General features: G+C 45.1%; 1 protein-coding gene across 3 annotated transcripts; it reads left to right on the top strand.

The window, feature by feature from the left end:
- Positions 1 to 500: 500 nt before the first annotated feature.
- Spart (spartin) lies at positions 501 to 27,082 on the top strand. Of its 3 annotated transcripts, XM_038347497.2 has the most exons (11): positions 501 to 636; positions 3,775 to 3,866; positions 4,825 to 4,960; positions 5,396 to 6,234; positions 9,472 to 9,669; positions 11,964 to 12,140; positions 13,719 to 13,842; positions 15,806 to 16,000; positions 16,631 to 16,789; positions 16,933 to 17,023; positions 25,199 to 27,082. In XM_038347497.2, exons 4-11 carry the CDS (start codon positions 5,398 to 5,400, stop codon positions 25,464 to 25,466), a joined length of 2,049 nt encoding a protein of 682 aa, XP_038203425.1. In that variant the 5' UTR covers positions 501 to 636; positions 3,775 to 3,866; positions 4,825 to 4,960; positions 5,396 to 5,397; the 3' UTR covers positions 25,467 to 27,082. The 3 variants fall into 3 exon arrangements, with proteins under 3 accessions (XP_038203425.1, XP_038203424.1, XP_038203426.1); XM_038347496.2 differs by lacking the exon at positions 4,825 to 4,960; XM_038347498.2 differs by lacking the exons at positions 4,825 to 4,960; positions 11,964 to 12,140.

Below are 27,082 nucleotides of genomic sequence, written 5' to 3'. Positions count from 1 at the left end.
TTAACAATCTCACCAGTAATGCCGGAGGGCTGCAGAGCTATCTTGCCAAACCTGTTACTGCCTGTTTTGATTACAGCCATTCTAAAGAGATGGGAGTCATGCCTCATTCTGATGTGAGTTAACCTGAAGATTCACGGTACTGACCATCTTCTGATGCCCTTTCTGGTGGTCTGTATATCTTGTCTAAGGAGAGGAAATATCTACTCAAATCCTTTATTCTTAATTGTTGCTGTTACAAGTTATTGAGGTGTGTTCTTTATGCATTATAGAGTCAAATAAGAAATGGCTTCTTCGCTGCTGAGCCATCTCTCCAGACCCAGACCTGGTTTTTATGTGTCACAGATTTAACACCTCTGGTGATAGACAGTTAGGTACGGTCCCTGGCTCCAGCCAGCGTTTGTCTCCAGGTCCTCAGTGCCCGACCCAGGGCTCCCCCTGGCGGCCAGAGGCTGTCATCGCCCGTCGCTCTCCGGGTCCCTTCGGCGGCCCCGGGGCGGCCGGTAGGGAGTGCGCAGGCGCGGTCCGACGTGGCCTGGGCCTGGCTGGGGCCGGAGGGTGTCAGGCCTGTGCCCGCGCGCTCTTAGTGGGCTCTCGGGCTCGGAGCGGACGGCTGGCGTCCCGTGCCCCTTCTGGAAGGTCAGAGTGGGCCAAAGCTCAGCTCGGCGCGGGTGTGGTGACGCGTGGGCGGGGCCGGCCACAGAGGGCGTCACGCGGGGCTTTGTGAGTCTGGACTAACCCGGGAGACGCCGCAGGCTGTGGGGGGCTGCGGCCCGCGCCACGCCGGCATCTTGCAGGGAAGCCCTTCTAATCCGAGAAGTTTCTAGAAGTCCTGCAGAGGGTATTCCAGCTAGTACTGAAGGAGCCTTCGTCCTCCCTCCACCTCCCACAGTGCTGGCCCCGGGAACGGCGCCGCTCAGGTCCTAGATCCTCCCGCCCCAGGACGCCGCGCATCCATCCCTGGTGCGGGTCTTCCCATCCCTGGTCCCCGCGCATCCCCTGATCCTGGTTCTCCAGTCTCGGAGTCCCCGGTCATCCATCCATGGTGTGGGTCCTCCCATCCCTGATCCTTGCTTGTTCCCGGCGTGAGTTCTCCCATACCTGGTCCCTGCTCATCCCTAGTGTGCGTCCTCCACGGTTCTCTCTCCAAACCCCACTGGCTTTCTCGCTCCCCAGAGCCTAGAGCTTGCCTAAAGGTGGGCAGTTAGCTCCTAGAAGCAACAGCACTGGAAGTGAACGGCCTGGGGGGTTTTGCTCATTGGAACACACTGCTTACTGGCATCCAGCGTCTCCGAGAACCCCTGCGGCCTAACTTCGTATCTGGAAAAAGTTTTCTCTGGGAATGCGCACGGTTTTGTGACGCTGTATTATTTATTGCGTTAGTGTACTGCTGGCTCCGTTTTATTCCCATGGTTGTGATATTTCTTGAAGATCCTTGAGGTTTGCTGTGTTGTGTTATATATACATTAACGATCTTGCCTTCTAATTTTTATTAGATAAATTTTGTCTCAGTAAAATGGCCCTCAGATATCTAAGAAGTTAGCAACTGTCTTAAAGTTTACTGAAGCTATTAGGCGAATAATAGGGCAGCAGAAGAATGCTCTCAGTTCCAAGGGAGTTACTCTTAGTTCGTGCTCTTTCCTGATTGTCTTAATTGATGGCTGTGAAGGACTTGTTTGAAACAGGATACTTGCGTACTAATGTGGATTGTGGTTTGCTGCCCATGCATGGTGCTTTCTGAAACACACAGTTCCCTAGCAAGCCAGTATTGGCTAGGATGGTACAGGGGTCGACTAGACGCCCACCCTGAGTATCAGTCCCCCATGTTCCCTACCGGGATAGGAGTAAGTGATGTAGTTTTGGGATCTCAGTTCTGTCTGCCAACAACAGGTGATCATGGAATAGTTACTGTACGCGTCACTGAGACTGTGTCTCAGCTCTTTTCATTTTTTTTTAATGTCATATATCTGGGGTGATGAGTAAGTTAATTAGCATTATTTCATCATTCCATATTTTATTTTTTAAAAAATCAGGCAATGGAGCTCAGTAGGCAACAGGTACTTCACTTGCAGAGGACCCAAGTTCAGTTCCCAGGGCTATAACTGCCTCTAATTCTAGCTTCAGTTGATCCAGTGCCTCTGGGTACCTACACTCAGGTGCACACACCTGCCCCTCTCCACATGTGCATAATTAAATATAATAAAATCTTTAAACGATCAAAATAGTTCAAAAGTCAGACTCCACTATGATTTTGTGCCCTATAAATGTCTGTGTGTAATTTGTCAGTATATAATTTAAATGATCAACCCTTCCCATTCCCCCTCTTTTGTAACAGACCAGGCATGCTGGCCTTAAAACTTCTCTTGCTATTTCTCTTAAGCACCATTGTTTGCTACCTTTTCTGTCATGGAATGGTGCCGAGTTTCCAAATTTTGAAATAGAATTTACTTCTGCTGGTGCACACATGCACACACATATGAGTGTTCAAATAGCTATGCTTGAATAAGGTGACCCTTAAATCTTTTATTAGAATGTTTAAGTGGGCTGAAGAGATGACTCAGTGGGTAAAGAGCTAAGCCTGAGGACCTGAGTTCAGATCCCCCCAAAACCTGTAATCCCAGCCCTCCTACTGAGAGATGGAAGGGAGAGACAAGAGACTCCCAGAAGCTAGCCTTGTCTGTGGAGCAGGGACGGAGGGGGGAAGGGACAAAAGACCCTGTCTTAGACCAGGTAAAAGACCGGGATACACACCCAGCATTGTCCTCTGACCTCCCCAGGCCTGGGCACGTGTCTGCCAACATTTTACATTCAGATTTGTTCACATACAGATAAGAAGAAATAAATGTTTAAAAGTTAAAAGTCCACCATTTTTTTTATTATCAAGCTAACAGAGTGTTTCATTACTTCAGATTGGCCTTCCAAAGACCTTTCTTGTTCTAGACTTAGAGAATTGAAGCATATGAAATCCTTAACAACTTTTCAACCTCCTCAAGACATACAGTAGACAGTTTTCCTCTGTTTAGTTTTCTGTTTTATTCTAAGCACACGAGCCCAGCCTGCTGCCCAGAAACCACACGCAGCCCAACACAGCCAGCCACACATGCGGCCCAGCACTATGTAGGTGACAGTGCTAGAGTTTGTACGCTTCAGAGTCCATGCCTCCTTGTGCACTAGAAAAATGAACTATAGAACGTTTACCCTGTGGCTTCTGGGAGGAGAAAGTGGCTGGGGTCTGTGGATACCTGTGGCGTTGCGATGACAGCGGGGTAGGATTCCAGGGGAAGTGCTGGGTTCAGCTCAGTAGTAACACCGGGGTAGTGCAAATACAGGTTTGTATATGGCCACTTGTATGTGATAGTTCCTGAACTGGGGGCTGAGTGTGTTTTGTCTACTACCATGAAGTTGCTGTGACTGGACCAGCTATTGGCCTGTCTGTTTTTCACTTCTGAGAAGTCTTGACTACTGACATCTGTGGCCCTTTCATTGTGTGGACAGCTATGGAAATACTCTTCTGCACCCTTGACTTTTTTTTTCCTCTCCCGAGAAGCTGTAAGGAGTCCAGAGTGCCCAGCACATGTGGGCATTGAGCGTTTGCTGTGGGGTACGTTGGATTGGACATAGACTTTGAAGTACAGCATAGGCTGTCTTTGGAAGACATAACACAAAGGAGGAAAATACTCAACAACTCATTTTGATACATGCCGGAATAATACTTTTTTGTATTAGATAAATAAAAGCTGTCATTGAAATTTCAACTCTTTCCTTTTACTTTGTTAGTGGTTCCTGGAAAATCAGAATTAATTTTGTGGACCGCAGTGTAATCCTCCAGGACAAGGCGGCTGCAGCAAGGCTTGTATTTATTCTGTAAAGTAAGTAACTCGCCGTTCACCACGTGCATAAAAAATTAAATATCTTTGTAAGCCAGCCTCTCTGCTTTCTTCCGAAGACCGCTCGGATTGGTTTCCTGACCCAGTTCTTGGTGTCTGCGTGGCTCTCAGCAGTGTGCTAACACTGCTGCTTGTCTCAGCCTTGGCCATTGCAGCTAACGTCCCACTAGAGAGGTCTTAGCGCCTTCATCCTGGCACACAAACTCTGTCCACCCGTTTTCCTGTTCCCTTAGTATGGTATTGTTGCATCATTCTGCTAACGTCAAGATCCTCTGTTTTCAATGTTAGACACCAAGAGAAACAGAATATGCCCTGGTTACTTTATGGGTTTTGTTTGGCATGTTTTTTCAGGAGTTAATAATTGTCTTGATTTTTATCTCTGCGATTTTTCATTTTTACTAATTAAATCCTGCATTCTCCCAGGGTTGTATAAATTTTCCCTAAAGCCTAGAAACACACCAGAAATTGTGGGTTTTAATTTCCTGAATGCTTTCTGAAGTGTCTTCCAGTCTGGCTATGTCACTCTGGAACTACCTTGGGAATTCTGTCTTCAGCCCTGGGATTCCACTGACTGCGCAGTGCAAGTAACTGTCCTGAGGTCTGCCTCCCACCCCTATCAGGTCCCCCAGGCTGCTGTCAGGCCTCCGTGAGCCGTGGAATTCTGCTTCCTCTTTATCTGATCTGTTACTTCTCTACTCTTCCGTCCATCGTTTTCTCTCTTCACACGGGGCCTTTTAGACAAAGTTCTAATTTTATTTCAATTTCCTGTTCAGTCTTTTATTTCATTGCTATCCATTCTGGGCATTTCCTTGAACTTTATAAACATTTTCTCTCTCCACCGAGTTTACCTTCCAGCTATGTGTGATCTCTAAAAGCTATTTTTGGGGAGGGAGGGGTGTTGTGCCTATCTTTTATCTTACAGATTTTTTTTCCCTTTGAGGTCAGCTGTGGGCGGGGCTCTTCCTCTGGAGCTGTCACCTTGTTTTCCTCTTGTTTGAGACTGGATCTGGAACTCTCCTGGAGCTGACCGAGTAGACTGCCAGTGAGCCCCAGAGATCCGCTTCCCCAGCTCTGGGGTTAGTGTGTTGGGAAGAGGTCCCCTGGAGCTTGGAGCTAAACTCTGATCCACCTCTCTAGCCCCCTTTATGATATTTTAGGATTGGGCACATTTATTTATCAACTATAAAGTTGATCCTGAATGTTTTTTTTTTTTTTTTTTTTTTTTTTGTTTTTCAAGACAGGGTTTCCCTGTAGTTTCTAGAGCCTGTCCTGGAACTAGCTCTTGTAGACGAGGCTGGCCTCGAACTCAGATCTGCCTGCCTCTGCCTCCCGAGTGCTGGGATTAAAGGCGTGTGCCACCACCGCCGGGCTGATCCTGAATGTTTTGTCTGAAGGATTGGGTGTGCAGTTGTGAACAGGCAGGCCTGTCCTTGAAATACATTCGTGTGGGAAAGGGCTAAGTGCACTAAAAGCTAACTGGGTAATGGCAGGCGATGTTTCTTGTCTTGCAGAGATGGAGCGAGAGCCTGGAAATGGAGAACCTGCTGAGATTAAGATCATCAAGGAAGCTTACGAGAAGGCCTTTTTGTTTGTTAATAAAGGGCTGAACACGGATGAGCTAGGGCAGAAGGAAGAAGCAAAGAACTACTACAAGCAAGGAATAGGACACCTGCTTAGGGGCATCAGTGTCGCGGCAGCAGACAAGGGGTGCTCAGGCCCTGCATGGGAGTCCGCCAGACAGATGCAGCAGAAGATGAAAGAGACCCTTCAGAATGTCCGCACCAGGCTGGAGATCCTAGAGAAGGGCCTTGCCATGTCTCTACGGAACGACCTCCAGGATGTGCCCAAGTTATACCCAGAGTTCCCTCCTAAAGATACATGCAAGAAGTCTCCAGAGCCAGATTCCGTTAGTTCAGCCCCCCAGCCTGCTGAAGTAGATGGGAGTGTCTCTGGTGCAGGTGCCACAGGTGCCACAGGTGCCACCGGCTCCATGCCAGGTGCTGCACCTTCTTCTGGGCCCTTACCTTTGCCCAGCTGTCCCGCTGAGGCACCCCCGGCCTACACCCCCCAGGCTGCTGAGGGTCACTACACTGTTTCCTACGGAACAGACTCCGGGGAGATCTCCTCAGTGGGAGAAGACTTCTATAGGAACCATTCCCAGCCTCCCCCTCTCGAGTCCTTGGGGCTCGATGCAGACGAGCTGATTTTGATACCAAACGGAGTGCAGATCTTTTTTGTAAACCCTGCGGGAGAGGTTAGTGCTCCGTCATACCCTGGGTACCTGCGCATCGTGAGGTTCTTGGATAATTCTCTGGATACGGTTCTGAACCGCCCTCCTGGGTTTCTCCAGGTAAGCTCTTGGAAGCAGTGTGTTAGTATAAGCCTGGAAACGGGTAGTGTACCTCATTTTCATTTGTTGACGTTTGTCACACATCCAGAATAAGAGCAGAAGAAAAAGGGTTGAATCTACAGAGTTCTGAATACATCCATGTTTGTGTGTGCTGGCATTTCCTCTTTCTAAAGTTAAAAAATCTGGTTTTGGTTTTATTTTTGATTGACTTTAGGACCTAAGAAAGCTATGTTTTGTCTGAAGAAGAAATGCAGTTACTTGAATTTCAAAGGGAATTTATGTGAATCATGCTATGAATATCCACAGACGTTATCAAGACCCACCTGGGGGCCTGGACTGGCCTAGAACCACTCTGCCAGGGGCGGTTTTGCCCCTTGAGGGATCTTTTTTGACAGTGTCTGCAAGTGTTTTCATTACACTTGAATGAGTGTAGTTACCTGGTGTAACAGAGCAGCCAAAGAAACTGCTCGGTGCCACACAGCATAGCCCATCAGGAGGAAAATTATCCATCCCTGAACCTCAGTCAGGGGAGGCTGCGAAGCCCTGGCCTAAAGGGCTGAACTGCAGCTGGGATGGCCAGAATGGTAAATGGTAAAAGAGTAAAGACTGATGAGAAGCAAATGTGTGTCAGGGCATCGCTGTGGGCTTAGTGTGGTCTGCTGGGAAAGGGTTGCGTGCAGGTGCTGGGAGATGGGCTCTTGAAAACCGGGACGCGGTGTACATTCAGTGGGTTTGTGTTGAAGAGACATCACTGTTTAAACAAGGCGGTTGCCTGTGCCTAGAGTCAGATAAGATAATAGAACTAGGCACTGGCTGCCTGCAGTCCTAATGCTGCTTTGCCCTTGTTCTTATGGAAGCCAAGCTGAAAGTCATTTAACAATTGTTGGGAGCTAATCAGAGGCGTGGAAAACATTCTTGGGGCACAGTTGAAAGATTCAGTACTAAACAAGAGGCATTGACTGTTATCTTAAGAAGGAAGCCTTAGGGTTAACGAGCAGGCTCAAGACTGAGGTTAGGGGAGGGGCTGTAGAGAGTTCCTGCTGGTCTGGCAGCAGTGTTGCATAGTCATGAGGCCTAAGAGCTCTCTGGGTCCTTGGCTCTGGAGGTTCAGGAAGAGAACATCAGAAAGATGGCCGGCCCTTGGCTGCTGGATCTCAGCTGAGAAGATGCTTCGATTCCACCAGCAGTTTGTCTTTCTTACTTGATTCGATTTGGTTCTTAACATTTTACATACGTTGCTTTTGGGTCCTAAATAAAAAGTAGAATTGCACCCCGTGTTTCATTGACAGTCATTCACATATTAGCTATTTGTAGCAGTGTTCTAAAGAGTTAATGAGTGTCTACTGAATATATTTATCCTAAAAAAAACAAATCACAGCTATCAGTTAGAAATTAAGTAAAATCTCCTATACTCTAAAAATCATTAGTCTGTTTAGGACATGAGAGTAAGGTTATTTTCAATAAGCAGATTTTCTAATACACATTAAATAAGTACCTACTGAATTGTTGGGTTTTTGTTGTTGTTTAGGTTTCTGAGTTCCCTGGCATCACATCATACTTTAGAAAACATTGTAGTCAGTTTTGTTCTAATCTACCTGAATTTTACTGTAGTCAAAATTGATGAATTTTGAGATAGAGAAGAAAATCCATTAAAAAATTTGAAAATGTTTGTCAGGCCCTCTCTAGGAGTCAGCCTTGAGCATGTATGTAGTCTTTGCACATTTACCTCCTGCTGGTCAGCAGGGGGCGATGTGTCGAGATCCTTTTGTTTCAGTAGATGGATCAAATGATCCCTCTATCGATCCCTCGGGTTTCTTTATGGTGGATGGTGTTCTAAGGTTGGGACAATTATACTTCAGTTGCTAGAGAGTGAAATACATGACAGGAATACATTTAGGAATTCTGATTTGGATAGCCAGGATATGAGCTTAAGTCTGAGTGTTGGGAAAAACTGACCTCCCCAGGTGGTACCGCAGTATCATTTGGCTTTAGTCTCAGTCCCCAGTGGCATACAATGTTCTGCTCTGTGTCTGGTCCTTTTCACTCTTAACTGGCAAAAAAAAAAGGATAAAATTGTCATATTAACAGGGTAACCAGTAACGTTCTGGTTAAACATATTACATCTGCAGAAACCTATTACTTCTTTATAGTGAAGATGCAAATCTTTCCTTGAAACACGGTATTTATCCTCCACAAGCACAGCTGGTCATTCCACCGATTAACCCTCTCCTCTCACCCGTCCACTTCAGCCCACACACCTTGGCTTCCAGTAACCATTGTTCCACTCTCGGCCTTTAGACCAGGTGGTCACATCAGGTTCCCTGGATACTTGGCAAAGCAAAACCTAAACCGTGTGTTTAACACCAAGAATGTGTAGATGCAAGCTGCGCTTTCTGGTTGTCAGTGCTGAGAACTTCAGTGCCCTGGCTGTGCCTCTGCTTTTGTCATAAAATGGCTATGGCAGACCATTTTCACAATAGAAATGACCTAATTGTTCACAGGGATTAATGAATGAAGAAAACGTGTATGTGTATATGGTCGGGAACGGTGTACCACATTCTGTTCAGTGAGAATAGCCAGACACAGAGAGCCAAGTGCCACCTGGTCTAAAGGCCGAGAGTGGAACAATGGTTACTGGAAGCCAAGGTGTGTGGGCTGAAGTGGACGGGTGAGAGGAGAGGGTTAATCGGTGGAATGACCAGCTGTGCTTGTGGAGGATAAATACCGTGTTTCAAGGAAAGATTTGCATCTTCACTATAAAGAAGTAATAGGTTTCTGCAGATGTAATATGTTTAACCAGAACGTTACTGGTTACCCTGTTAATATGACAATTTTATCCTTTTTTTTTTGCCAGTTAAGAGTGAAAAGGACCAGCCAGTTGATAGGCTGCTGAGAGGATTAAATGGATAGCAGCAGTACTGTACTGGAAAATTGTTTCATGCTGTAAAGGGAGCTAATTAGAACAATCAGCCCTCAGTTTATGCTAACCATCTTTTATCTAAAGCATCATCTTTAGTCAAACTCAGGAGCCCTATGGCCATAAGACTGTTGGTGGGGTGTTTGCAGAGGTTTTTAATGCAGGAAGACCAAGGTAGAGGATGATTTATTTACGGTGAGGCTTGCTGATGGTGGGTCTATAAAGCCCTAAACTGCACCAAACCCTGACAGGTTTGCTTTTAATGTAGCAATTTCATGGCGATCTCCTCGCTGATGGCCTTTTCTCCCCGACTCTTTCAGGTGTGTGACTGGTTGTACCCTCTAGTTCCTGATAGGTCTCCAGTTCTGAAGTGCACAGCAGGAGCCTACATGTTTCCAGACACCATGTTACAAGCCGCAGGGTGCTTTGTAGGGGTCGTTCTGTCATCCGAGCTCCCAGAAGATGACAGAGAGCTGTTTGAAGATCTGCTGAGGCAGATGTCTGACCTCCGGCTCCAGGTAACCAGATTCCTAGGTAAACCGACTTAAGCGTGAGCACCGAAGATGTACTTCCAACGACCCGTAACCAGCTTCAGGGAGATGAGAGCTGTCTGCCGCCGGTTGTGCAGATTGTAGGTGCTGGAGTTAAATTGTATTTACTGTGTGGTAGCTGTTAGCCTAGCTGTTACCAGCCTGCTCTGCTTGTAATTTTCTCACTGTAACACGGGGTCAGTGATAATGTCCACCTCACTGGGCAGTGGTGGGAACCGAAGCTCTCTTTTGACAGCTAGCAGGTGGTCATGCCCCGTGGATTGTGCCCATTTCACCACCGTTTACAGCGAGGGTGGCTAAATGGTAAAACTCTGAAGATAATTCTGCTTTAGTAAATTTGGACATATTGTATTTGGGAGAGATTTTGGTTGACACAATATTCTCATGGTGAATGAAGGCCAAATAAAACATGATACACAGTCCCAAGGAGTTAAGCTAAGTAAGTGTGGTAAAGTTTCTTTTTTAAAAAAATTATGAGTGTTGACAGTGTGTATGGGCAGTAACTTAATCATTGGTGACATAACACACAGCCTCTGTGTAGATGTGTGTGTGCGTGCCCGCGTGTAAGTGTGTGCATGTGTGCCTGTGTGTGTGCAGTAACTTAATCAGTGGTGACATAACACACAGCCTCTGTGTAGATGTGTGTGTGCGTGCCCGCGTGTGAGTGTGTGCATGTGTGTGCAGTAACTTAATCAGTGGTGACATAACACACAGCTTCTGTGTAGATGTGTGTGTGTGCGCGCGTGCCCACGTGTGAGTGTGTGCATGTGTGCCTGTGTGTGTGCAGTAACTTAATCAGTGGTGACATAACACACAGCTTCTGTGTAGCACATCACTGCCTGTGTGTCCACAGGAAGGCATGTGTGAAGACTGGAACGTTGGGTGAGTGGATCTGGCCACACCCCAGCTTTACTGCTCACTTGCTCTATTAGGCACTTGTTGCTGCAACAAAACCCCCGACAGATGGACTCACGGAAGGGACGGTTGATTTTGGCTCACGCTTGGAGGATGTAACCTGTCACGGGGCTGTGCGTGGCAGCAGGAGCATGAGGCAGCTGGTCCTGTATATGTACAGTCAGGAAGCAGAGCGAGATGAACGCTGGTGCTCAGACCCCTCTGCCCTTTCTATCGGGCAGGACCCCAGCGCATGGGATGGCGCTGCCTAGAGTGGATCTTCCTGCCTCGGTTAGCGTGGCAATAATGCCTCCCAGATGTGCCAAGAGATTGGCTCCCATAGTAGTTTAAATCTCATGAGGCTGACAAGAGTAACCACCGTGCTCACTGCAGTCACGTGTAGGTGCTCACAGGCCTAGTGAAGGACACCTTTGCCCTCCCCTCTGTGGGCCCTCGCTGGCAGGCTTCAGGGAAGGACCTAAGGAGACTCCAGGGTCACAGGATGCTGCTCTCCTTTATTCTGCTCTTTGGCTCTATTTTATTTTCATGTCTATGCTGTTACAGAGTGTCAGTTGTGAGCTGCAAGTATTGGCTCTGATTTTTACATTTAAGCTTTTGCTCGTCCGGCAGAGTATGTGCCAGCACAATGCCTGTGGCATGCAATGAGACACTTGACCCCTTCCAACACTTATATGTGCGCTTACACATGAGCTTTGTTCATTCCTTGCCTTTGAATACATTCTCAACTTGCTGTATCTCCTCAGGTTTATTATTGCATTAATTAAATCCCAAAGTAGCAGTATCCATTTCATAAATAACTGCTAATGGTTGCTTTTATACTTTTTCTTTTCAACTTCCCTGTCAGCCATCTTGCATAACTCAAGAAACTCCAGAGGGTTAATGTTTGGTAAGGAGGTGACAGCAGTGTAGACAGGAGAAAGCAAGGTGTGGCTCAGAGGGCAGAGCACCTGCTCTGCAAGGCTCAGGAGAGTGGATTCCAGAACTGCTAAAAACTACACTGTAGCACTGGCACCTGTAGCCCAGCACAGCCCTGTCCAGCTAGGGAAGCAGAGGCAGGAAGATCTCCAGGAATCCAAGATGTGCCTAGCCAAATGGTGTGCAGGAGACCCTTTAAAACACCAGTGGTTTGAAGGTGAGGACCAGCACCCAAGACTGTCCTGTGACTGTCACATGTGCTTCATGGCATGAGCACACATGGCTGCACACATGGGAAACCAGCAGCAGTAGTTATCTGTGCACTCAGACACTGGTGTTTGAACATGTGTGTCATGAGCACATGGTGTAGTGTACCCAGAGGAATGTCCTGCAAAGACCAGCTGAGCTAAGCCCAGTCCTTTATGCTCCAGGCAAACTGGAATAGAGCAGAAGGAGAAGATGAATTCCAGATCCCTGAGAGAGCAAGACACCCCTCTGAGCCACGGAAGGAAGCTTCTGGCACCGATATCAGGCAGTCGGGTTCTTCAGATTCTTCAATAGACCAAGGCAGCAAGGATGCACGCCATAAAGGAAAGCGTGGGAAAAAGGCAAGTTAAGAGGCAGTGGGAAGTGTGCTCCCAGTCTGACGGCCATCCGCCACAACAGCATGGCACAAACTGTCACAGTCCCAAACAGGGCTACCAAACATTTCTGCTCACACTGCTTTAAGAGAGACTTTCTGTCTCCTTCAGTGTTTCAAAAGCTCTTTATTTTTACACGAAGGACCCATACTTTTTGTTTTAAATGCTTCCTCTGCTTGTTGGCTAAGAGCTTGCTGTGGTTTTATGCTCCTTTCCCTAATAAATAATAAACAGAGAACGGATTTTCTGTGAAATTGTGAAGAAGAAAAAACCATTCTGCTTTTGCTCTTATAAAACATTATCTTAATTATTCTATGTATTATTTCTTGTTGATAATTTCAAATTAAATTCTGTCATATAGATTATATATCATATGTATGGAAAAGCTTAGTCCCAATATGTCCTAATATTTGGAGAACTGAGAACTGCCTTGTGACTTCAGGATCCACTGGATCCCATGCAGACAGGGGAGCTACATACTGCTTTTCTCATGGCCTGGGCAAGAGTGGGTGGGTGGCCAGTGTTTGTGTGTGTATGTGTGTATATATATATATATATATATATATATATATACACATATATAATGTATATATATATATATATTAACAATGTGATGGTCAGGAAATTACATTTCAGAATATTGTAGTTTACATTCATTTTGTTTTGGATGATGGTGGGCACTCTGTGTGCTATCTGTTACTCTACACTCATTTTTACTATTGGGTTGTTAATCTTTTTCTGCTCAGTCTCCAGTTTTTATCTGTTGGAGACATTGGCCCCAGTGATACAGATTTTCTTTGGGTCTTACTGACAGGTAGTTCTTCTCCTATAAAGATGAGTTGTTTTGTTTTGGGGGGTTGATTGTGTGTGTGTGTGTGTTTATAAATTCCACAATCCTCTTTTTAAAAGCCAAGTTCTTTGTAATCTGTTGGGTACAGAAAATCTTTGTTCTTTCCAGCTATTTTATAGCACTCTGAGGTCTGTGGTTACCCTGCTTCTGGGCTCTTAGAATGGATGAACTTAGCTTTGAGTTTGGGTGTTGGCCAAACCCTTTGACGCTGTCTGTGAAGAGCTGTATACTGATGTTTCCATTAAGTGGGATGGCAGGTCATTGTGTAGCTAGATATTCAGGTGTCAAATTGAACTTTTTCTTCTACCAAAGCTAGTTCACTTAGATACATCCTTCCTTACTGGCGGAGTTATCTAATCTTTCACCCTGGCAGTACCATAGGCGTGCAACTTTGAGGGGTGGTGGCCATGTGACACAGATCACGAGCTGGCGGGAGGAGGACATGGCTACCTTGACTCTGGTTTAGTAGATGCTGTGTTGGAGTTGTATTTCTACCTAGAGCTCATCAGTGGGAGCTTGTTTAAGACCAGAGCCTTTCAGTTTTGTAGCAATTCTGGTTTTCTCTTTTTATTAACAAGGTGGATGCTTTCCCTCACCTCAGCTAGAGTTTGTTGACAGTCTATTATATAATTCTCTCAGTTCCTTTCCTTTGTACTTCACTAACCTTTACAATTTGAACCATTTTTACTGTTTAGACTAAAGATACTCCAAGTGAAGAAGTTAATTTGAGTCAGATTGTACCCTGTGAGCCAAGTTCAGAAGAAAAGTCGAAAGAACTGCCTGAATGGAGCGAGAAAGTGGCCCACAACATTCTGTCAGGTACCACAGAGCTGTTCGTTAGCCCCTATGGTGTCAAACCTTGAACCAGTAAAAGTGTTGCTTATAGATTTTTATATATTAAATAACAGATTAGAAATACTGACAGGTGGAAGGGCGGGGCTTCTGAGAAGGCAGCACATTGCTGTGTAAGTGTGCCCTCTTCCAGGGATCCCTCAGCTATCAAAGAGATGTGAACATAAATCATGTCCTGTCTTGTGTGTTCTCATCCTTTCTCCCCTTCCCCCAGTGTCATGTTCTGGGGTTCATGCCCTCTAAGATCCCCCATGTTGAAGCAGCAACCCCCAAAATCACAAAATAGAAGGTGAGATCTTTGAATAGCCACTGGGTTGTGAGGGAGGAGCCTTTGTGATCGAGATTGGTTCTTCATTGAAGGGGCCTGGGAGGCTGCCCTGCTTCCGGTGTCCTCAGGAATCCCTCGCCAGCACCCCAGTCCTGGCTTTCCAAGAAGCGAATCTCTGCTGCTTATCAACTGCAATTTTTCGGTGTTTGTTACAGCAGCAAAGTCTAAGATGCTTCCCAAGAGAGTGAAAGATTGCTCACTCGTCCTTAGAAGTGTGGCAGCTTTCTGCTGCTACGGCAAAATACCAGAGACCTTTGTAAAGCCAGAAAGGTTGTCTTGTGGCTCAGGAGGCAGCAGTCCCTGGGTGGGTACTCTGCTGCTTTGGGCCTCTCATAATTCTGCCAGAACAGGAGAAGAAGAGAAACGGGGAGCAGCAGCCGCAGGGGCTAGGGCCTCATACTTCCCTTTGAGGTAATAATGCTTGACCTAAGGGCCTGTCTATTAGGTCCACAGTATCTCCCACCAGCATCCTGACCTCACACAGTCTTCAGGCCACAGGAACTATCCTGCATTCACACAACTAATAATTTGATGGGCTTCAGGATGATGGGGTGCTTAGATAGGTCACTTACAGGCTTGGGGCCCCCATAAAATATGAGAAGAGAAAACACACGTAACTGGGGACTCAGTAGTCCCTCATGTGCCATTATTCCCCATTATCTAGATTTTGAATATCAAGGCCAAAATATAGAAACATCAGTGTTCTAAAGTTATTTCTTATGATAAAATAATTGAAAATGTATCAGGAAGTCAGATCTGTTTCCCCTTGGGTCTCCGCTCCCTTCTACCAGGGGAAGAAGCCCTGGTTTGTGTTTTCTATTTTAGTACAAGTACAAATGGCTGATTTCCTTAAGTCAGTAAAAGTGAAGAATAGTCCAGAAACTGTGGTGTTAGGTTTGATCTAGAATAGCCCAGAAACTGTGGTGTTGGGTTCGATCTAGAATAGTCCAGAAACTGTAGCGTTGGCTTTGATCTAGACAAGTCAGAGTTACCACCTTCATCTTTTTCTGTCTGTCAGCATTACTGCAGGCAAACCATGCGGCTGTGACTAGAAATAACTGATATTTATCATCACACGTGTGCAGAAAGGATCTAAGGCAGTGCCATGAAGTACCGTGTTTGTCTCTGGCTATGGTGTCTCTGGGTATCATGTTCTCACTTGGTGACAGAGCCTTGAGTATCCATATCTGTCTTCCCTTCTGTAGAACAGTGACTTTTCAGTGTCTCTTTTCCATTTATTTTTTTATAGTTGCAAAGGAATATTCCTTTTTGTTTCTTATAGTCAACATCAGGATTTGATCATAGAAAAGTGTGATCAGCAGCAGATTCCTGCATATTGTTATACAACCCAGAGTAATATAGGATTCTGGTCCAGAAAGATGTGTGAGCTAAGTAAAAGGCTTAGTTAGAAAGGGCTTCAGTCAGACCACACAGATGGCTAAAAATTAGATTTGTTTCAGGAAGAAGCTGTAGGTATGCAGTTGGCATATCCACGGCCCATGTAGGATCTACTACTGAACCTTGTTTTCTGCTCGTGCTACTAAAGGATTTAAAGGCAAAACTAGCCATAATTGCTGCAGTTTTAAATTTCCCTTGTAAAAGGTGCTTCCTGGGTGAGCTGGGGTTTAGTCAAAGGTGCTGAATTTACTGGCAAAGCCATCCAAAAAGGAGCTTCTAAACTCCGAGAGCGCATCCAGCCAGAGGAAAAACCTGTGGAAGTGAGTCCAGCTGTCACCAAGGGCCTCTACATAGCGAAGCAGGCAACTGGAGGGGCAGCGAAAGTCAGCCAGTTCCTGGGTAAGTGCCTGTGCTTCCTCTGGCTAGGTACAGAGGCTCCATTGCTCCACAGGGAAAGAGTACAGATGATGTGGCTCCCCTCCCCCACAGTTACACCTGCAGCCCAGCAGGGCAGTGCTTCTGTCTGTCTCCCCAGGCGACACTTGAGCATCGCAGCCCCAAGATTGTTTTTTTGTTTGTTTGTTTGTTTGTTTGTTTTGGTTTTTCGAGACAGGGTTTCTTCTGTAGCTTTTGTAGACTGTCCCGGAACTAGCTCTTGTAGCCCAGGTTGGCCTCGAACTCACAGAGATCCTCCTGCCTCTGCCTCCTGAGTGCTGGGATTAAAGGCGTGCGCCACTGCCTGCCCGGCGCCAAGGTTGTTTTTATAGAGTCACAACAGTCTTCAGCGGATTTCCGTTAAATTCAGTAAGCTTATTTTTTTTGACACCTCAGAAAAATGAAAATGGATGGTTTTCTTTCTAACAGAAGTCTGTCCGAGAGGCAGGGTTTCCATAGATACAGCAACAGCTAACAGACAGTAGCAGTCAAGCAGAAAAGCAGTTGGGGATGGTCGTTTGAGAACTTTGCGTGAGGCAGGTGGTAACATCAAGAGAGCAGTTTCTCTGAGCCTTTTGTCTGTGGTTGTGTTAGTTGATGGCGTCTGCACAGTAGCAAATTGCGTTGGCAAAGAGCTCGCTCCGCATGTCAAGAAGCATGGAAGCAAACTCGTTCCAGAATCTCTTAAGAGAGACAAAGATGGGAAGTCCACTCTGGATGGTGCCATGGTTGTGGCAGCGAGTAGTGTTCAAGGTAACAAATGGCCCTGGGTTTATTTTTTTTGTTTTGTTTTGTTTTTTTTGTGTGTGTGTGTTTCTAGAAGGGCACTGAGCTACCTGAGACAGTCAGGCAGGCTGTGTACCTTAGGTGAGACTGACTTTTAAATACCTTTACAGGATTTTCAACTGTCTGGCAGGGCTTGGAGTGTGCGGCTAAATGCATCGTCAGCAATGTGTCTGCAGAAACCGTACAAACCGTCAGATACAAGTAAGTGCGGCTTCATTTTAGAGATAAGTCTCCTGTATCATCAGCTCAATCCATGACGCTTAAGATTTATGTCCTTACTTAAATTTCTGATGAGCGTACTTTTTACTCACTGTTTCCTAAACAGGGAAAAATGTTAGTCTGCTGCTGATTGAACTCCTGTGACTTTGATTTATGCTGCTAATTGTTATAAATGTTCATTAATGCAAAGAATATGTTTAATTTTTAACTACATAATTTTGACAGAAGTGTTTGCTTGGAGGAAAAAATAAAGACTTGATTGGATTGGAGGCCCTGCATTAATTAGCATTGGCTCATCCGACCGCCGTGACTACCAAGTCATGGATCCTGCTGCACATTTATATTGAACTAGAGAGACGCCGTTTGTTTCACATGGTCAGTAGACAGCACAGAAATGGGTTTGCACAGCTTATCTGATAGTTGGTGGCATGATTCTCCTTTGGCTTTGAGATCTCTGGAGAGAGTTGACTTCAGTGTATCCTGCTGGTTGCTGTTAGACTCACCGACCCTTTCACCTTAGCAGGTGACCTAAAGCTTGCGTTCAACTCATAGCCAGGTGTCCTTGTCTCAGGAAGCTCCTCAGATCTGTGTCCAGTTCTTGACTGGTGATCACGATGGGAACGGCACAGGGAAGCACAAGAAGGTAGAGCTCTTTACTCCAGAACCTCGCTCGCCCTGTGTGCAGGCAGCAGGGTCCTCAGCCAGGGGGCAGGCACCAGGAGGACAGACATGCCAAAGAGGAGAAGAAAGAGGGCCTGTGGCCTTATTGAGGTTCATGGGCCTTTTGGGCAGAAGTGGGATAGGCTGGCTGCTTTAGAGAAACCGTGAAAGGGGAAGTCACTCACAGGACTGTGGTGTCAGCATTGGGTTTTGTAGTGGTCAGCAGTTGTGGAGTTGAGCGAATGCAATTGAGCCAGTGAGAGGAATGAATCAACTGTGTCCCCAACAAGCTACGCAGCGACTACTAGTTTAAACTATGCCAAAGGTGGCAGGATATACCTGGTTCCAAATACTCCTGAGAAACAAATACTTTAGCAGTATTATTAAAGAACAAATTTAAATCGCTGGCTTTTGGGTGTCTTCTTTGTTTGAACTTAGGTTTTACCAGTGTGTATCATACAAAACTGGGTTTCAGTGTGACATTTCACATGTGCATGGCGTGTACCTTTGGTCTCGTTCTCTTCCTGCCTTCTGTCTGAATCAGAGAAATTGGGGTCTAAAAATTAAATCTAGTGGGACCCAAGTTGTTTCGTTAGCTTCAAATTAGTTTGGATCTTACTATTTATTTATGAAGAAAAAAAAAAAGGAGCAGTAGGGCTGGATAGCTCAGTACTTCTTGCCTTACAAGTAACTGGGGAACTGGAGTTCAGATCCCCAAACCAACACAAAGCCAGGCAGGCATGGCAGCCCCTTGTAAGGGGTGGGGGGTACAGAGACAGATTCCCGGGACAAGATGGAATTGGAGATCTCTGGGTTCAGCGAGATAATCTTCCTCAATTAATAAAGTGTGGAGTGATCGAGGAACAGGTGAGGCCTTCACACGCATGTACATGCAAACATACATACAATATGCACATGCAAAAATTAATATTAATAGTGGTACTATTTGAGTTCATACTTAATGTACTTGTACTGTGTTCAGGGTTATTCATATGTGTTATTTAATTTTAACGTTTCTATCACAGTTTTATAAGGAAACTGGAAGGAAACCAAAACATTAGAAGTTAAAGAGCTTGCTGGAGTTTACGTTCCTAGTCAAGTGGTGGAGCTGTGGTATAAACCAAGTAGCTGTCATCACGTCCTTTCTCTGCTTACACTCGGGGAAGCGTGCTGAGCCACCTCTGCACTTGGTGCACCGTCCATACAGCTTCTTAAGTTCTGGACTGGCTTTGGAACCATCGGTCTGCTGGTATTTAGATTGCTTTCAGCTTAGGTAGTACTAAGTTTAATTTCCATCCTAAATTGTTTGTTCTTTCATTGTGGGGTATGCCTTTAATTCAAAGCTCAGGTGTCAGGTTTACTTGGCTCAGAACAAATACAGAGTGAATTACCATTTCTTAGCACAGATATTGGAAAGTGATGGTGCTTGTTACATTTTCTCCAAAAATGTGTGGATTATTAGTGAGGAGGTTGGCGTGATGAACAAGGTACTTTCCAGGGTTTCATTGCTGTGAGGAAACCATGACCACAGCAACTCTTACAAAGGAAAGCATTCAACTGGGGCTGCTTAGAGTCCAGAGGTCTAGGCCATTATTGTCACAGCTGGAAGCATGGCAGCATGCAGACAGGGTGCTGGAGAAGGAACTGAGAGTTTTTGTCTGAGAGTAGACAGCAGGAAGAGAGAATGGCACTGGGCCTGCCTTGGGCTTCTGAAACCCCAAAGCCCATCCTCAGGGGCGCACTTCCTCCAACAAGACCACACCTCCCAATAGTGCCTCTTGCATGAGCCTATGAGGGCCACTTTTATTCAAACCCATAGAACTTTAACCACGGTCCCGAGTGAGTGCAGTCCTGTGGTGCTGTGTGTTAGTGTTGTTTTGTTCTCCTCCCCAGAGATGCGCAGTGTGAATAAATAAATTACCCAGCACTGACCTCGTGACTAGAGGAGTGATTTTTCTCAGCAGTGGCTTCACTTATGCAGTTAGAGTCTTGGGAAGAAGGAAGGGGCCATAGGAGATTCAGGATTTGGCCCCAGAATTCCAGATTTTGCACCTGTGAAGGCCCAGAAGTAGAAACTATCTTTGATGAAACCTATCTGTTGAGCCGGCAACAGCTTAGTGACAGAATGGGAGAAGAGAAGAGCTATTTGTAAATTCCTTCATTTAATTTATTTATTTAAATCTACACTTCCTATATCCTTCCACATATGATACTGGAGAAAGCAGAATGAGTATTTCTTGGTGTCTACCAATTTACTGTGATAAAGAGGCTGTGTCCTCACTGTCTGTGGAAGGCGCTGCTCTCCCACAGAGTTTTAAATCTGACTAAATCGGGGCTGGGGAGATGGCTCAGAGGTTAAGAGCACTGTCTGCTCTTCCAAAGGTCCTGAGTTCAATCCCAGCAACCACATGGTGGCTCACAGCCATCTGTAATGGGGTCTGGTGCCCTCTTCTGGCCTTCAGGCATACACACAGACAGAATATTGTATACTAAATAAGTAAATATTTAAAAATATACCTGACTAAATCACATGCATCACATTTGGGAGGAAAACAGATGCTTTAGATGAGCTTTCTTACCTGGTGCTTGCTGGCCTTGGTGGGAGGGAGTAGGGACACCGAATCTTTTAGGTGACTATTTAGACTTTTTTTTTTTGTCTGTTACTTTAATACTTTGGTCTCACTTTTTTTAGATTTAGGCTGGAAAGCCATACACAGCCTAGCGCAGAGTCCAGCTGCGGCAGCTGCCCACTAGATGACCCTCGCTCCAGCTGAACTTCTGGAGCCGCAGAGGCTCCCAGGCCCCTCTCTGACTTGTTAAGGAGGATGATGTTGCTGCAGCAGGTTTGGTCTGCTTGTAGTTTCTCCTGGTAAAATTCCATTTTTATCCAGTTATGGAAAAATAACTAACAGTATTTTACTAGAAGAATTTTACTCTCAAATGTCTTATCTGAGCACTCCGGTTTCTTGATCACGATTTCCAGGTCCTTCCTTCTCCCCATCATTTCTCATTTTGTTAGTGACAGGTTTAAGTTCGTCAGTTTTCTAAAAGGAGTCAGAATTGACTTGGGTGTTCCAGAGCCGTGCTGATAGGATCAAGTGCAGAGCGCTGGCTTCTCTTGTGTTGGTCAGGTTTTGCTCTTGAGGAAGGAACACAGTGTATGTTTTGGGTAGCCATTACTTTGCTGACATATCATATTTGACACTTAAAAATACCTTTAAGATCTGGACCTTTGTTTAATGCCAGGGATGGAACTCCAGATGCTGGTGCCAGGCAGTGTTCTCCCACTGAGCTGCTCCCAGCCCCGCGCTTCTGCCTTGTTTTAGTGATATCACCGTTTATGACTAAGACCTTTTCTTTATGTTGCTTTCTTTTGTTTTGTTGATTTTGATCCATGATTAAGTTGCTGTTTCATTTTCCCAGCAATTTTTGGGAAAATCTGATTGCATGTGTAGTTACCCATCCTGACTGGTTTTGCTGCCGTACTCAATGCTTGTTAAGACCAATAGGTTAGCAGTCTGCGGGTCACCCCACAGTGACTCCATCCCACTCATCCAAGGCTTGTTGTCTTCTGGGCATGTTCATTACACATCAGTTCTTTCTAGAGTCTCACTGTAGTGCAGCCTCCTTGTTTCTTAAATAACATCACTTTCTTAGTTTCTGTTGCTGTGATGAGGCACCAGAGGCACCTTTGGGGTGGGGAGAGGGTTCATTTGACTTACTCTTCCGTAATGCTGTTCAGCACTGGAGGAGTCAGGACAGGCACACAAGCAGGGCAGGGACCTGGAGGCAGGAGCCGATGCAGAGACCTTGGAAACATGTTGTTTATTGGCTTGCTCCTTGTGGCTTTCTCAGCCCACTTTCTTACAGAGCCCAAGACCACCAGTTCCAAGATGACCACACACACCAATCACTAATTAAAATGCCCTACAGGGTTCCCTATAGCCCCATTTTATAGAGGCCTTTTCTTTAAGGTCCCCCCCTCGGATGACTCTATCTTGTGTCAAGTTGATATAAAACTATCAAGCACTAGTCATCTGTGCCCATGGCTATAATTTCTACCTCTGCACCAGCACGTCTCAAGGCTATTTTTTGTCCTTCTTGCCAGGCTCAGACACATGCCATTATAGATTTTAAGGCACCATGTCCTGACCTCACTCTTGTGTGCTCCCACCTTCACATGGACCTTCCCTTCTTGTCAGACACAAGGTTGTTTCCTGCCTTGAGTTCCCACTGCCTGTTTTTGGTTCATTGCATTCCTTTGCTGATTTTTTTCCTTCGTTGCTTTCATGAAAAACTTAAGATCCTTATCTTTACCTACATGGCCTTCCTAAACTAGCCACAGCCTGCCTACTTTCAGTAAATATGCTCATAAGATCTGTTTCTCCTTGAAATATTCCAGCTCACTATTTCTGAGCACAGTATTGATTGATGTGAGAGATGTCATACTGAGGCACTAACCCGTAGGATCTTGGACTCACGGCAGTGTTCTGCCTCAGTCGACCTCAGTGAACACATTGGGCATATCTGAACAACTCTGCTTCCAGTTACACTAGACCCTCTGACTTAGGACATCTTTACAATCACTTTGTTGTCCTTCCATTGTGGTGTTTGTCCATGAAGTGTAACTGAAATGCTCATTTACTAAAAAGTAAAAATAAATAAATAAATCAAAATTAGACTTTATGTTCTTATTCAGATCTATGCTTTTGAGGAGTTTTGAGCAGTATATTTGGAGTTGAAGTACAGTAAAGCGCTGAGTGGTTAATTACCTAGGAAGAGAGGAATAGGTGTCTATTAGGAGAATTGTGGGTAAGGGCTATTGGAACCAATAAATGAGGACATATTAAAAATTAAACATAGCAAGTGGAAGCTCCACAATTCCTTACTTAGGAATTTTCTAAGTGATTTCAAATATATATTTTTATGAGCTTGAAGTGCAGAGATGGGGAGAGTTGGCCAAGGCCTTATGATCAGCTGCCTGCATCATAGTATCTGATGTCATGTTTCCCACATTGTAGCAGTTCTCGCAGTCTGAGGAACAACAGTCAAGAGACTGAGACACTCATTTAACACATCAAGGACGGTGTAGCTCTTAGAAGTGCACTGCACAAAGAAATATCCTGTTCTGTGAGCAGGAGTGTTCCCGCTATTCGGAGATGGGCATGTGCTTCTGGATGATTTCCTGCTCTTGAGGACAGCACCGTTTCTGTGTGGCCCCCACGGTGATGGGAAGGGTCCTCCAGGAAATGTTCTACTGTCCCTTTATCTTCTCAGACTTGCCTTTGAAGACTTCCTGCTTATCATTGCCAGGGGGTTATGGTCACTTTTCCATGCTGAAGCCCACACTTCATTCTTTTATTGAGTCATAGCTGGTGGATCCGCTGAGAACTCCCTCGGCTATGGTGTCTCTTCTACAGGGCAGCCAACCCTTCCCAATGCTGAGAGGTCGCAGAAAGCAGTTACAGGAAGCTTTTCTGCTTGTGATTAAAAAGGAAGTCCACATTCCAGGGTGATTCTGAGATAAGATTTGACTGACTGTGGGTTCTATTGTTTGTAATTACTAATTCCCTGCTGAGGAAAGATTGGGGGAGCCACCCAAGCCACAGTAAGACAGGTGGCTTTGGACTGACAGCACTGGGTTGGAAAAGCCAGGGTGTTGCAAGTCTGTTCTGGTCAGGCAGGCTGGAAGTAGATTCCTTAAAGCAAAAAGCAGATCAGTGTTTGTATAAAATGTCAAGGGCTGGCCCTCAGTGCCAGCCTGGCCACCTGCGCTCCGTGCCACACAGTGGAAGAGGATAACAGACTCCTGACCTGCTCGCAGTGGCACATACACATAAACAAATAGATGTATCAAGTCAGGCGACAGCTCTCTCTGTGAGATTTCCTGAGTAGGGGATTTGAACCTTGGCTTTGGTTGTTGTATAAGCAGGGCTTTGTGGATCAGCAAAGCTTTAAAAGCCTGTCATCAGGGTAAGGGTTAAATTACAGAGGGGAGGTATATTGTGGTGTCCTTGTATAGTTCAGATTTCCTTCCTCAGAGCCTCAGTGTTAAGGACTCACTAGCATTGTTAATATTAAGTACTTGTGTATACTTTTATAATTTCTCGTGTATTTTTCTATGCATTTTCATTGCTGTATATTAATTGTGCACAACAGTAAATTCCATTCTGTCATATTTAGGCATGTATATAATACACACCTATATTGCCCTTCCTGTCCCCCTGTTCTTCTCTCATATCCCAAATAGATTCTACTTTTTACTCTCAAATTCTCCACCCACCTCAGATTCCATGTGTAAGAGAAACAATTTGGCAATGGTCTGTGTGATACCAGCTTCTCTCACTGAACATGGTTCTGCTCGCTTCCCTTCTATTCACTTCCTTGTTGCTGAGTTAGCTGGCTTGTGTTCATAGCTCACTAGTTTTCTTTATCCATTCATTTTCTTTTCCCATTCAGCCAATAATGCTCACCTAGGTGATTCTTTCACTTGACTACTGCAAAAAGCAGTGATCGACATGGGTGTGCAGTTGACTGTACGGTGACCTGTTGCATGCTGGGTGTTGCATGCTGAGACAAGTCGGGCATAGTGGTACCTGCATGTAATGCCAACAGTGGAAGGCAGAGGCAAGAGGGTTGAGCTTGCGGTAAGCTTGGTCCGTGCAGGAAGGAGGGCTGAGGAGGAGGAGATGGGGAGACAACGCCACGAGTGGTCATAGTTTTCATTCATGGAACACTTACTGGATGCCAGACGCTCAGAAGCACAGGGCACATTTGTGAACAAAGCAACGATTTCCCTCTGCAGCGGGGTTTATGGTTTAGTGAGATAAACAAAGATGTTAACAGCTGCCATGAATACATCCGATGGTGTATAGACAAGGGTGAGCTGTGGAGGAAGAAGGCAGTCAGATAGAGTTGGTTGTCAGTGAGGCAGGGTGCACGGGCCACGGCCATCTAAGCAGGTTACAACTAAGAAAGTAGCCGTGACTGCTCAGGGCACGTGCGGCATCAAGTCGTGACATGTCTGGACGGACATACAGAACCCCAGAGGTCCAGGGCTTCTGTGTATTTCGCGGGTTCTAAAGACAGCATGATGGCCAGTGAATTGGCAGTGGAGCGGTGTACCAGGAGAACGCCCCAGGGTCTCTACTGAAAGGCACACCAGATGCGCATCTACATTTGTTACTTTGAGAAGTGGAGATTTAAACAAATGATTAACAATGTTTATGTTTAGGGATTTTTCACCATTTTTTTATTACCGTTGTAGCTGCTAGTCTTTTATCTTCACACACACTTTTTTTTTCTAAAAGGGCAGCTTTGTAATTGTGGTTTTTATTCTCTCCCATGTCTTCACTTATTAACTAAATTGAAAACAAAACTTCAGTTTTGCTTTCAAGAATGGCACAGAAGTCATATAACTCAATTGCTCCTGATTTCAAGAGAATATTTTCAAAAATACTGTGTGTGTCATTCTTGCCCTTTTGTTTTTTTTCAAAGGTATGGTCACAATGCAGGAGAAGCTACACACAACGCGGTGGACTCTGCTATCAACGTTGGCCTCACCGCCTACAATATTGACAACATCGGCATCAAAGCCATGGTGAAGAGAACCGCAAAGCAGACGGGGCACAAACTCCTCGAGGACTACCAGATCGCTCACAGCTCTCAGAAGGAAAGCCAAGGAGGAGCAAGCGCAGATGTGGGAGGAAACACAGAAAAGCAGGCGGAGGAAGAGGAGAAAGGAGCAAAGAAGAAAGATAAATAGCAGGAGTTCTGGGAGTGACCTACACCAAAGCCTTACCAGATGGAGTGTGTAAGACAGCAGACGTGGATTCTCCACACACGGAGCAGTGTTCTGTGTGTTTATTCCTACAAAATGACTGTCAGAAGCTTGGGGCATGTATCCACTCACAAGAAAAATAATCAGTGTTCTTACATCTGGCCTCTAGAAATATGCAGTTTATAGTCTCAGTGAGTTTATTTTTCCTTAAATGTGGCTCAAATATTTTTGCAGTTAAAATAAAGCTTATAATATATGTGACTTAACCCTAATGTCAATCTATTTTTATATGTGCTAGCCTTCAGAAAGCAACGTAGGAAACGATATAAACAATGTTCACAGCCACATGAATTCTCTTTATGCTGGGAATGAGTGATCTAACGTCAGTGCCTCTTTTTTGCACTAATTGTGGATCTTTGAGATACCCAACAGAATTTTCAGCATATAAGCTAAATAAAATCATGATCTTAAAGCATGTTCTCAGATAACATTTTAGAAGTCTTTCTTACACAGGAAGGAGCATGACCGCGAAGTGCCATGCAGTTTTGCAATGCTATCTCTTATTTGCTAGACCTCCTCTCTGCTAGGAACCAAAATGGCCTTTTGATTTAACCTGAAGAAAAGGATTCTTCAAGTCTTTAGGATTGAGAGTATGCAATTTTTTGAGAGAATGATTTTTATTCTTTGAGAATTTTGTACATGGATGAAATTGTTTTGATTATATTCTCCCCTAACTCCTCCTAGGCCCACCCTCACCCCTCCTCCCAACTTCACGCGTGTATGTTTTAACCCATGGAGTAGTCTGATCTGTGCTGCCCATTTGCTCATGGAGGTGGGGCCATGACCGGAGCATCTGCCAGGGACCACACCTTTAAAGAAAACCGACTCTCCCTCCCCAGAAGCCATCAACTGTCAACAGCTCCTCTGCTAGGGCCGGGGGTTTGTGAGACCCTGCCCGTTCCATGCTGGGGTGTTGGGTGGTTTATGTTGTGGAGGCAGCCCCAGCTGCTGGGAGTCCTGTCGTATCCAGATGTCAGTTCAGCCAGTCTTCCTAGACTTCTGACTCTTACGGTGTTTTCACCCCCTCTTCCCCCATGTTCCCGAGCCTTGGGAGGGGTGTGGTATTTTGAAGTATGATTAATATTCTATTAAATTTTGAAGTCGTTGTTAGTGGCTTTAAGAAATCACATTTCCATATCTGCTTCTGTAAATTTTTCCTAAATTTGCAAAAAGTAAAACTTAAACATTGCACTTACTGATAGTAATATCATTAACTCAGTCATTAGAGTTTATACTAAAAGCCAGTAAGTGATTTAAAAAGGAGGAACCTATTCCTATCAAGGTAAAGACTATGGAATCCTTTGGTGGGTAGTTCCTGCTTCAGCAGAAGGCAGGATAGACATTTGATGATATTCTTTAAGCTACAAATATGTAATTAAATACCCCATGGTTATTTTATTATTTTGTTGACTTTAAAGGTTGATATTAGTTTATATAGTTATGTCTATTATAATCATTTCTGAACCTGTAGTTGGCTAGCTTATAGATTTCATTAATTGGTTAATAAATGAATGTGCTTTGAGAATAAAATGAACTCTGAA

Source organism: Arvicola amphibius, chromosome 11 (genome assembly GCF_903992535.2).
Source record: "Arvicola amphibius chromosome 11, mArvAmp1.2, whole genome shotgun sequence".
Taxonomy (NCBI): domain Eukaryota; kingdom Metazoa; phylum Chordata; class Mammalia; order Rodentia; family Cricetidae; genus Arvicola; species Arvicola amphibius.
Note: the sequence above shows the minus strand (reverse complement) of the source record. Positions and strands in the feature narration are given on the sequence as shown.